This window comes from Podarcis raffonei, chromosome 6 (assembly GCF_027172205.1).
Source record: "Podarcis raffonei isolate rPodRaf1 chromosome 6, rPodRaf1.pri, whole genome shotgun sequence".
Classification (NCBI taxonomy): domain Eukaryota; kingdom Metazoa; phylum Chordata; class Lepidosauria; order Squamata; family Lacertidae; genus Podarcis; species Podarcis raffonei.
The window spans coordinates 59429617-59442424 of NC_070607.1; the positions used below are offsets into that span (position 1 = coordinate 59429617).

At 45.0% G+C, this 12808-nt stretch overlaps 1 protein-coding gene across 2 annotated transcripts in view; it reads left to right on the forward strand.

Annotated features, from left to right (window-relative positions):
• MFSD4A (major facilitator superfamily domain containing 4A) overlaps window positions 1–12808 on the forward strand; it is a 50656-nt gene that overhangs the window by 24541 nt on the left and 13307 nt on the right. For both annotated transcript variants that reach the window (XM_053393328.1, XM_053393327.1), the window contains exon 3: window positions 1310–1549. In XM_053393328.1, the coding sequence (XP_053249303.1) occupies window positions 1310–1549 (240 nt within the window). The remainder of the gene's footprint in view (window positions 1–1309; window positions 1550–12808) is intronic.

The window sequence follows — 12808 nt, forward strand, 5'->3', positions numbered from 1 at the left end:
AATTCAGGACTAGTGGCCAGAACAATCAGCAGTCACCAATGGCAGGTGCATTTGTGGACCTTTGATCTTTCCTTGTGTCCCAAATCCTTGTTCCTCTCTGTCTACACACACTGTATTTTGTAAGCTTGAATGCTATCCCTAGTGTACATCTAGAATCGTTGAGTCACATCAGGACAGAACCTCTCCTGCTTTCAGCTTAGCATTTAATTGTGAAACTGGAAACAGTTTCCAGGCATCACTTTCCAAAAGAAGGTACAATTTAGCATCAGAATCTAACTCACGGAGTGTTCCTTAGTTGCTTGGATTGTTCCTTCGTTGCTGTGCTGCCTCCATGTTCTGCCCATCTTTCACATAGACAGTGAAGATCACCAGAGCATATGTCTTTTGAGAACACAGGGACTGAATGCCCTCTGTAAGCACATCCCGTTACCTCACACATGCACAACGTCCTGTGCACAGAAGATGGTGGTGTAGCCACACTTGCATCACCATTGTCTTCCTGAAGTTATTTGCACCATTATTAATCTCACTCTAAATAAGCAGGTTCAGATATAACTACTCAATTCTGTTTTGGAAGAGTTCATGCTGACATTGAATATCTGCACAGAAGCTGGTCTGTGTAGGTATTGCCAATTTTGTGTGTCTTGGGGCATCTCTGCACAGCCCATGTCCCCATCCACGTGCTTTGATATGGAAGAAAATGGAAGAAGCGGTGCTTTTTTTTCTTAAATTTTTTTAGGGGTACTCTCATTTTCCTACTCATATTGAAATACTGCCCCTCAATGAGGTCAAACTTAGATCCACAAAATGTTTAGGGGTATGCATACTCCTGTGCCCCCCAGCAAAAAAGCATGGGAAGAAGCAACCTTGTGGTGTAAAGCTGGCTCCCTTCACACTCACCCAATACTATTGCAGCAGTGGCGCCGTCTTAATTGGGCTAGCTGAAGTCCTAGTTCATACTGTTTGCAGCACATCATATGTCTGCACACACAATACGCCAGTCACTTGTATCACAGTAGCAAGAGCACTTCAGTTGCTGAGGATCACATATAAAATCATTTGCAGACCTAATGAAATAACACGTTCTAACCCACAAAGGATTTGTGTGCCATTAAAAGTTGCATGTTGGGAGTTTTTTGGAGATAATGCACCAGTGGTGATGGGAGAAGGCTTTTCCCAGGAAGGATGCTAGAGCAGAACCGTCTGAGTTGAGGGTTCTTACTGTTAAGGGTTCTAATGTGCTGTCAGAGGTGCTGTGTGTGCCTTGTTGCTGGACATCATAAGGATATTTTCTCATTCCTTTGTGTAGGCCCTTCATTTCTTTGTGGGCTTTGGTGCCCTGCTGAGCCCTCTGATAGCCGATCCTTTTCTCTCGGACACCAACTGCATCCTGACAAACAGCACGGCCACTGGCAGCAGCAACCTCCCTCACATCCGGAAGTCGTTCGTCCCCCATCATCCTGGAAACTTGTCACACTACGACCTGCCAACAAAAGGGCTGGTGGTGACGCGGGTGTCTTACGCCTTCTGGATTATGGCTTTGATCAACGTAAGTAGTGACGCCCTCCTCCTGGCTGATCGTTCCAGCCCAGCTCTTAAAGTGGTTTGACCAGCAGGGCGGCGGGGGGGGGGGAATGTGTCTCTTGGCCGGCTTCTTCAGAGGAGCCCGCATAAGGCAGTGTGTCAGGGAAAGTAACTTGATTCCACTTTGCACGTCTAAAACTGTTTTTGGTTTTCTGTTGGCAACAAATCAGCTCTTCTGTCTTCCTGCCTTCATTGTTCTCTCATTAAAGTGGAATAGTATTGAAAGAAATAGTAACTGCAACAGAATGTGGCAGTGTGGGATGCTGCTGTCCAGGATTTCAGCCACACTGTTCCATCATTCGTCGTTCTTTCCATTATCCTTTCCCACATCTACCCACACACCCCATGCAGCCAGTCAGCATTCTCTGGCCTCTGAGCTTGTTCAGTTCTCGTTGGGCCATTTTGAGAGTCCACCCCAGGTTTATTTCTAAAAAAAACCCAAAACATTATACTTCTGCAAATCTTTGGGCTTTAATATTTTATATTTTTTGTATTATGATCAATTAAAAACCACTTTGATACCACCTTTCATTCAAAAATATCAAGGTGGTTTACAGCCATCTGAAATACAAGCTTATTAAGATCAATACTTTTAAAACCACAAACACAATATAGTCAATACCCGGCTAATATCCACCTATTACCAAGCAACACACAGCTACGTTGCCCCCATTAGCCACTGAAATGAAGTCAGAAATGCTAATGGAGGTCCAAAGAGCAAAGAACTGATCAACCACTTTTGAGTGGCAGCACAGGCAGTGACTGGAAAACACTAGAAGGAATTTATTTAGACAGGTGGCACAGACAGGCATGGCAAATCACCCTCCTGGGAAAGTTGACCCTTGTTATGAAGGTCTCTAGGACAAAATAAGCATGAGAAACCTATGGCATGATTTTATTGTATACAGATACCATAGGAAACACAGGCAATCACCTCCCTTAGTGTATAGAAGGCTTTGGACATACTGATATCAGGGGCATTGTTGCCTTTCCGCTTTTCTTCCTGCTTTTGGAATTGCCTGTGTGTAGCTTCCAGTCTTCCTGCTGGTTAGCATGAATCAAAGGGGTCTGTGTTGCTTTGGACGTATGGTTGTGTTTCTGTTGGGGTGTGAATGATCTGCACATACATGCATGTGCAAAAGTAGTTGACTTGAAACTCGAGTGCAGCCTTCCCCATCCTGCTGTAGCCTCCAGACGGTGTTGAACGCCATCTCCTGTCAACCCTAGCCAGCATGGCCCATGGTCAGGAATGGTGGGATCTGTAGTTCAGCAAACTTTGGGGGCAAATGCTCTAGAGAGGGAGCACTACAGCCCTGTTCACCAAACTCCTGCCGAGATTCCTCACAAGCCGTAAGTGTGGCAAGCTTTTGTCTGGGAATCAAATGGAGAAGTGGAAGGTTTTCACTGCCTCTGTAAAAGTAGGGATTCTCACAAGTTCCCTTCTCCAGGCAAATTTGCTACTGCAGGCAGAGCCACCCCATACATTTAAGCACACCCAACGCAAGTTAAAAACATGTGATTTCCCCCAAAGAATCTGGGGAATTAAGAGTCTTCCCCTCACACAGCTACAGATCCTAGTACCCTAAACAAATTACGCTTCCCAGGATCATTTGGGGCAAGTCATGTGCTTTACATGTATGTTTAGGTGTACTTTAAATGTATGGTGTGGATCTGCATCATTGAGTCTCAGCAAATGTGCTTAGTGCAGCCTGGCTAAGCTGGGTAGTAGGAACACCTCCATCTTGAACATTGTCTTGTATAGTACAGCCTCCACTGTGAGCATTATGCATGGAACAGCTGTCACACATGCCTCTTGGTTTCCAGGATGATAATACTCACTATGCTTGGTTCATGATGAGAGGTAGGAAAGACTTGGGAGACAAAGGGGAATATTTTAGGAAATGGAAATGCTTTTTTAAAGCATCTCTGTTATTAAGGTTCTTGCTAGTTTTTGAGTGTCAAGTTCAAGCACAGGCTCTCCTCTTCTCTTCTCTTCTCTTCTCTTCTCTTCTCTTCTCTTCTCTCCATCCCTCTCTCTATCTCTTCTCCCTATCTCTCTTCTCTCTAGCCTCATTCCCTGTGCTTTGCTGTTAGTTATGAACTAAACCAGTTATTCGAGCTCTGTGAGAAGCAGGGCGAGATTCAGAAATATTACTGCCACGTTACTGAGAAAATATAGGTGTAAACTAAGCAAACAGGACAAGAGTTCACATTTAGCGAAAGGCTTTGTTTTCTTACATCATTGATTTGTCCTCACCTTGCCAGCTTCTCCTTGCCAGCTCTGGCACTGACCCTAACCTGGCTGGCTCCCTAAGCTGCCTGGATGGGAGACTGTTTGGGAAATAATATAAGCGACACTGAGCTTCTTGGATGAACAGAAGGATGCAAAAATGGCATGCCAGAGTTTCTAACTAACTGGCTTATCAGGATAGAGTAAGGTCCCTGGTGCTCACTGCCCAAATCGTCCCCTCCTCCTTTCGTCACACTGGGAAGGGGAAAGCTACATGAACGAGCTAAGAATAAGCCATGGTTTGTTCTTGGCTTGTCCCTGTTGTTGGTTTGAGAAGAGCAAGCAAGGAATACTGGTTTGCATGTAACGGTTTGTTCCCAGCACAGCAAAGGAAGGGTGGGCACCAGTGATTTGTGCAGTGTTCACCAGCATGTTTTGCTGGTAAGATGCAGATTAACTGTGCCTTATGCTTATGTGTGTCCTTGGGTTATTGCGCACTTCCCGTTTCCTTGACTGCTGAGAAGATCCAGGGACAGGGCTGCCTGGTTTGGATGAAAGAGCATCTGAAGACACGGGGTATCTTTGCCTCTATAGTTTTACCTAGAGCAAAAATGACAAACAGCAGGTGTTCCTATGAGGCAACTGATCTGCTGGCCCACATCGCATCTTCAGGGTGAGACTCCCTAAATCAAAAATGGGGTTCCAGCTGTTGCCAAACTACAACTCCTGTCATCTCTGGCCATTGTCCATAGCAACTGGGGCTGGTAGGACTTTGAGTCCAACAGTGTCTGGAGGGCCACAGGTTCCCCATGTCTGCCCTATATCCCAGCTTTAGTGAACTTGTAGTTCATTTTCTTCTCCATGCGCGCGCGCACACACAGACCCAGTTTCTCTTGCAAACTGATATCTGTTTGTGTGCAGACACACTTCTTCCCTTTTCTCTTAGCCAGGATGGGGGCAGGTGAAGTCTCTTTCTCCAAGACCTGGTAGGTGTCTCATTCAACCCAGATTTCTGACCGTCTTTTGACCATTCACTTGCAGGAGCTAACTGTTCTGGCGGAGAGCCATCAATCTCTGGCTAGTAGCCATAACAATATTGCATTATTAGGTAATTAGTGTCAGTCCTGTCCCCCGAATACATTCAGAATATGTTTCTGAATACATCAGAAATGTATTCTGAATACATTTTGGAGGTATTCTAAAGCAGCATTTTGGTACCAAATTATGACTGAACTTCAGCAGCTGAAGTAATTTTTTCTGGGTAGCATCTCCATAAGTTCTGTTGCTAAAGGGACAGTTGGTTATATTTATTTCCTCCTGATATCATAAGCCTCATCTTTTTAAAGATATCCCATACAATATGCTTGCATAATTTTTTAACACTTCGCAGCCTCTGCAAGGATTTCTAGCCCTTGGGTGGGCGTTGAAACTTCTATTTTCTGCCTTGCCTGTGAAATATTAGAACCACCTGCTTGTATGCCAGATCTGATGTAGTCAAGCTAAACATATGGAGCTGGTTGGATAAGGAGGACATGAATGTTCTCTGCCTAAAGAGGAAGCTGGTGAAAAGCTCCAGCCTGAGATTCTGCAAAATGCAACAGAAGCACTATAACCAGGTTCAGTAAAAAGTGCAAAATCTCTGGTCACAGAGGAAAGAACAGGTGAAAAATGGGCGTCAACATATTACATGGAGTTTATTAAAATGATGTGAATTATGTAGTTTCTCTTTAGTAGGGCAGTTTACAATATATAAAACATAAAAATATGTAAGATAGTGACAAACAAAAACAGTTTAGAAGGCCACTGATTGCTTAATTGGCCTGGTTGTAGAGGAACGTTTTTGCCTGACACCTAAAGATATGTAACGAAGGTGCCAGGTGAGCCTGCCTGGGGACAGCATCCCACAAGCCGGAAGCCACCACAGAAAAGGTCTGTTCTCATATTGCTGCCCTTTGTAGAGGAGGCACATGAAGAAGAGCCTCAGATGATGGTTGCAAGGTCCAGTTAGGCTCAAGACACAGGAACTACTGAATACCATTGCTCAGGGAAGACAATATTGCATTGGATGGCTCCTGCATCTAGCAGAGCCTTTGCACAGCAGCTTTTGAGACAGAGCAGTTGTATCTGATAAGTGGGAACTTAAAATTTCAGCAGTGGTACTCTTAAAGGTCCACAGTCATTCTTAAATTGCCTGAGTGCTGGTTTTGGGCAAGGTTTGTGTGTAAGTTCATGAACCCTCTCTCCTGGTTATAGAAACGAGCAGTTGCAGCACTCTTAAAACAGGTCTTGGCTAAAGGGAGAGCCTCCCGCCCCATGAACTCAGAGACTTTGTCATAGTTGGCACCTGAGCACGGAAACACTTGACAGCTCTGCTGAAAATGGTTACGTTTTTCTTCCTGTTACACCAACCTGTTGAGTAATAGAACCTGGAGGTGAATGCAGCAGGTGACAGCAAAAAGAGCAACTGGGCTCATCTCAATGTGTTGTGTGAACAAGCAAGTCCTCCTCTGTGCCGGCTGATGTGCAATTCAAGGCAAGCATTTGGGGGCCTTTCTAAAAATGGACCCTTGTCCCAAAGGCTTTTGTTTGTTGAAGCAATGGATATGGCCATATGTTGGTAATGAAGTAATGAAGAAAACAAGGGACTTTTTAAAAACTGGGATGATAGTCCATAGAAATCTCTGTGTTTGGGGAACTCAGAAGTTTATACAGTCATACCTTGGAACTCGGACATTTTTGCTCCTGAATGCCACAAACCTGGAAGTGATTGTTCCAGTTTGTGAATGTTCTTTTGGAACCCAAAGGTCCGATGGGACTTCTGCAGCTTCTGATCAGCTACAGGAGCTTCCTGCAGCCAATCGGAAGCTGCGATTTGGTGTTCGAACGTTTTGGAAGTCGAACGGACTTCCGGAATGGATTCCGTTCAACTTCCAAGGTACGACTGCATCTATATCTATAACCTCACTTCTTACGGGGATATACTATATCTGGGTGAAATATACTCAGAGTCGCAAAGTGATTTCATGCTCTTTATTCAGCTCATAGTGGTGAGGAGGAATGAATGTCCCCTCAAAGTATCTGCTTTATATACATTATTTACACAATGGGCTGCACATGATTGGCTAATTCCGGAATTCTACTGTAAGCCAATCAGGTTGTGGATTCACTTCTATCTGGAGCATGATTGGGTAGTTCCTGCCAACCAATCATACTGCTGCATTGTTCTAGGACCAATCAGACTGCTGCAGTTTGGATCCTATTCAACTCAGTACATAACACTGGGCTATTTTCCTGAAGGCCAAACACGCTAATAAACTGGGTGCATTGTGCTGAAAAATATGCCCACATATTGGTAGAGGCACCTTGAAATGGGATCATGACTCTTTTAGAATTGGGACAGAGGGCAGGAGGTACAAAGGAGGGTGGGGGTGCTAGTCTTCTGCTTACAGTAGACAAACGAGGCAAGATTTGTACTGTTTTATACAGTGGACGCTTGGGTTGTGAACGTGATCTGTACGGGATGCACGTTCGCAACCCGTTTCTGCGCAGGTTGTGATTCGGCGCTTCTGTGCATGCGCACAGCGCAATTTAGCATTTCTGCGCATGCGCAACCACCGAAACCTGGAAGTAACCTGTTCCAGAACTTCCGGGTTTCGGCGGTCCGTAACCCAAAAAAAATGCAACCTGAAGCGGCTGTAACCCGAGGTATGACTGTACTAGCAGCAAGCTTGTTCATGAGCAAGCTTGGACATAGAGCACTAAATAAAAACAATTGGGTGATGGGTCAAGGGATATAATGGGAGAGGACCAGTTCAGTATGAGAGCATCTGCTTTGCATGCAGAAGGTCCCAGGTTCAATCCCTGGCTTCTCCTTTCCTCTAATAGTTGTTTGATATGCAGAGATTTATCAAATGAAGATATTCCGGAGCTGGCTGTAGGAAAAGGTTCACCTGCCAAATTTTCCGTGACAGACTGCTGTAAATAGCACAGGAGCAGGGCCAGAAGAAAAAGCTGGCAACTGAAGTTGCATCACTCAGCCCCTGATGATCACCTGAAAACTACCCAGTTCAAGGCACCCTTAGATCTATTTGTGTGTGTGTGTGTGTGTTTATCATGTCCAATGTGCATGGCTGAACACCACTAGTTTTTTAAAAAATTGGTGTGTGATTTACTCCTAGCGGCAGATATGTGAGATGTTCAGAAGAGCAAAGTCACCCAAGTGTGAAACTGCTAGTTTTGTTAGAGGCAAAGACCTACTTACTTAAATACTGTTATACTTTTCAGATCAGATCAAACTAGTTGTTTGGACCATATGCCAGCAATAACAATAAATACTTCTTATACGGCATACCGAATGTGAATTCATAATTAAGCCAACCCACTGCATCCACAGGATAGCAAAACCTCTTAGATGAGCATTCTCTGCGGCAAAGACATATGATAGGTAGAGCCACCTTTTCCGTGACCTTTTCCATCAATGCACTGGCTGGGTTTTGCTTCGCATTGTGGGCAGAGCATTTAGCCATGAAATGATTTTGCTGTTTGTTTAGGCTGGTGAGGCCTGTGCCAAGGCCTCGCATTAAACAGTGTACCAGGAGGTCTAGTATATTACCCCAAAGCAAGCATGCCGAGTTGTGAGATCCTGTAATAAAATGCCTTGGCCCTGCCTGTGTGTATCTTGGCAGATGAACCCAGCTGTGGAAGCCAAACAAGCTCATCAGCACCATTCAGCCTCCCCTCCCCCTTTTCTTAAAGGTGAAAAACACAAGCAGATATTGAAAAGGGATCGTTGTGCCCCTGAAACACTTGGATGGACTTGGAAGAGGGATTTCACCCAAGCATAGTATTCAGTTGTCCATTCATCTGAGATTGTGATACAATCAATCTGTTAAGTCTTTCAGGGGCCACAATATTATTTTATTTTCCTTTTTTTAACAAAGAAAAAGAAAGAGTTGCCTGCATGGAAGGTTCACTCCCTCCAAGTGGAGGCTTAGCTCCCGTGCCCCAGATGTTTTGAGTGGGGGTTGTGCTTATTAAGGAGGGGAGAGGAAAGCACTCTGCCCATGCTCAGTAACATTTGTTGCTTTTTCTTAACATTTGGATGCCTTCCTACCAAGTCTGAGCTCAACTTCGCAAGCTGCATTTTTGCACTTGGAACTTTGCAAAATAAAAATTGCATTTGCAAAACTGATCCTTCCACCTGTGTGTTTCCAATTTGGTTGATCTGTGGATTGTTTCTCCTCACCTGCATCCTGGCTGCCCCAGCACCACTATTGCAGAAGGCAATGGTGCTCCCACTATCTGGGAGGCAGAATGCCACCTTCACATTTCCCCTTGAGTTCAGGATAGAAATTGGCTGAAGCCATGTGCTCCTTATCCTGCCATGTGGCATGGCAGTTCAAATGCTGGACTAGATGTGACACCTGGGCGGTTAAGTCCAGTCAAAGGCAACTATGGGGTTGCGGCGCTCATGGAGTTGCGGCGCTCATCTCACTTCAGGCCGAGGGAGCCAGAGTTTGTCCACAGAAAGCTTTCCACGTCATGTGACCAGCATGACTAAACTGCTTCTGGTGGAAGGGAACACCGTGACAAGTGCTAGAGCGCACAGAAATGCTGTTTACCTTCCCTATTTATCTACTTGCACTGGTGTGCTTTCGAACTGCTAGGTTGGCAGGAGCAGGGACAGAGCAAAGGGAGCGCACCCCATCACACAGATTCGAACTGCCGACCTTCTGATTGACAAGCCCAAGAGACTCAGTTGTTTAGACCACAGCACCACCTGCATCCCAGATGACCCCCATATTCAAATTTTCATTTGTTAATGAGGCTGGGTGGAGGGGCAGGGAGATCTTGAGCCTATCAGCCAAAACTACCAAGCAGGTCTGTTTGAGGCTAAATTGAGAGGGGGAAAGAACAGTGTACAGTGTTCTTGGAGGCAGGGTAGGATGGAAATGAAATAAATACATAAATCACAGCCCTCTGCATTATAAAATTGCTTTGGGCATAGTTTTATGGAAAAGCAGGACCAAACAACAACTCCTCTTGACTAAATATTGATTTCTCAATAAATACATGATAAGTACCCACACTCTTCTGAGAGAAGCTGTCTGTGCAGGTATGCAGGCTTTAGATCTCATTTGTTCTCATAGCTCTACCAGCAACATCCCCAAATTTCTCTTTAAGTTTTAATTCCTGGAAAAGGAGGATATATGGCAACCATAGAATGCATTCTGCAGCTTTGTTGATACTTCTGAAGTTCTGGTACAGTAAGCCCACAACCTACGGACATTGAACATGTGCATTCAGTTTTATGTGCGTGGCAAAAATAAATTTAAAAGGGTTGGGGTTCCGGGGGAAATGACGTTGGCAATCAGAGCTGCCATTGCACCCAATGAATTTTGACTCTACACAACTCTACACTGTAACCTCTGTGTAAGTTGCGGGCTTACTGTAATTGTGGATCAGGATCAAAGTTCTGAGTGGGGTTTTCAGCGTCCTGACTATTGGCTGATACTGGGAACTTTCCAGGGGTGCGTGCAGAAAATTTCACCCCAAGGAATTCTGGCAGTTGCAGCTTCAGGGCTCAGAATGTGGCTTGCATGGGCAAAAGTTGTGCCAGGTGCCACCTGCAAAATGAACCATGCAGAGCTAGCAGACAGTAGTGCTGAAGGTTCCATTGGGGTCACTTTTTCCCCCTAAGAGCAGCATCCCATATTTCAGCATAGGCAATATGGCTCGTACTCCCAGTAGTGTTTGCTGCTCTGTAGGCAGAAAAGGAGCTTGGGCCTACAACAGATTAGCAGACATTGGAGGTGCATCACAAGCTACTGAATGCTACCTTTAAAAATTATCATTTCAGCTGTACTGCACCAGCACTTAAACCAGAAGCAGGAGACGGTTGTGCATGTAGGGTTTGTGTGTGTGTGATATCCGTAGACTGTAATATCTGAAGGCTGTGCTGCATGTGTTCTCTCTAATTTGGCTTTGTTTATTTTTAGAGGAGCTAGCAGAAGAAAAGCTGTAGCAAAGATTCTAATTACCATTTTCTTGCTTTTGAACTGGACTAACATGCTAACCCAGTTAAGCAAATCACGGCAATTCCGGGATAATCTTCCAACCTTTGCTCACAAAGGTGACACTCTAGATGAGATTCCTCTTCACATATTTAATTCTCTGTGTTCATTAAAATCCAAGCCTTCCATTTGTCTTGAGTTTTCCATTCTTGGGAGCCTGAGATTGATTTCCTCATTTTATTCTGGAGCATTGTGACGGCTTGTGTGCAATTCAGAGACCAAATCTTATTTATATCCCACAGGGATCCCACAAGAAGATTAATACGGATATTTTGTATGCTACTTTAATGTTTGGTAGTGCTTTTCCCCAGCCAGAACTCACCTTTGCAGCATTTGCAAACAAGATCACTATTGCCATTTCACAGAGGGCAAAGTAAAGGCTGAGACAGTAGGGGAAATACAGGATACCGGCCTTATACATGTCTAGCCTGCTGTTCTCCCAAAGGGCAGCGTGAGGTCTGTTTATTCTGCTCTGATTTTCATGGCCATTAATGCAAACTGCTCCTGACCTCCGGAAGGATTCTAACTATTAGGGGAAAACGTTTTTCTTCCATGGGACCGAACTGGCTGTTCTTGTTCCTATTGTTCTGTGAACAATGGAGGGCTCTTAAATGAATTCAGCTGAGGAGGGGGAATCAAGAGGGAGCAAATGCTCCATACATTGAAAGAATACCTCCAGCCAACAAAAACCAGGAAATGTGCACTTGCAGCTCCTGCTCATTCACAGAGGAGAGCAAAAACAATATATGTGAAGCCAGCTGTTAATGACAGACGACCTGGCTTCTGCCATCAGTCTGGTGGGGAGAGGAGGAAGACGGCTTCATTTATTCCTCTCATACCCCATCACCATCCCACACATGAAAGAATACACCCCAGTAGATGTTAACTAAAAGTAATGTGAAAGCACTGTGACATTTCAGAGTTTTAAATTCATATGTTCTGTTTTGGTACCGCAAAGGAACAACAGAGGGCGCTGCTTCTGTGTACCTGAACACAGAATTACACAGCGGTCTCTACAGTAAAGCAGGACTGAATTGTCCCATGTGAAAGCTTAGGCAACGCCTGTTCAGATTTGTGGGGAGAGAGGCGAGGCGACACGGTGGCTTGTAAGCCCCTCCTTTCCAAATGTGTAGCTTCTCAAGGCAGTTTGGGCTGGACACAAACGCTGTGGGCATCTATGCTGCTCGCCTACCATCTGCTGGCAGAGCAAGAAATGGCACTGCATTCTGGACATCAATATATCAGCTGAAAACGGGTGTATTCTTTATAACTCACAGGGAAAGTTAGGTTTAAAAAAAAAGGAATGAGCCATTTAGTGGTGGTGAGCTGCAGAAGGATTTCTTTCCAGAAGATGTCTGAAATGTTATGTTCTAGGTTAAGTTTTTTGCAGCTTGGCTTGCTGGGATTCCCAGTATACCAGGGCAGGGCTGAGGAACCTCTTTCTTTCTTTCTTTCTTTCTTTCTTTCTTTCTTTCTTTCTTTCTCTCTCTCTCTCTCTCTCTCTCTCTCTCTCTCCTTGTGCAGTGGGTGGGGGTGTTATTGTTACAAAACTGTTGATTTTAAAGATTTATAGCCCACATTTCATCAATTCAGCTACAAGCAATGTTGCTGGACTCGCAGCTCCACTGTGAAACAGAGTGCCAGACTTGGACCTGGGAGGCCTGGGTTCAAATCCCTGCTCAGCCATGAAACTCACTGGGTAGCCTTGGGCCAGTCACTGCCTCTCAGCCTCGCCTACCTCACAGGATTGTCGTGAGGATAAAATGGGGAGAGGAGAGCTATGTACATCACCTTGAGCCTCCTTGGAGGGAAAAAGTGATATCTAAATGCGGGTGGTGCTGTGGGTTAAACCACAGAGCCTAGGATTTGCTGATCAGAAGGTCGGCGGTTCGAATCCCCGCGACGGGGTGAGCTCCCGTTC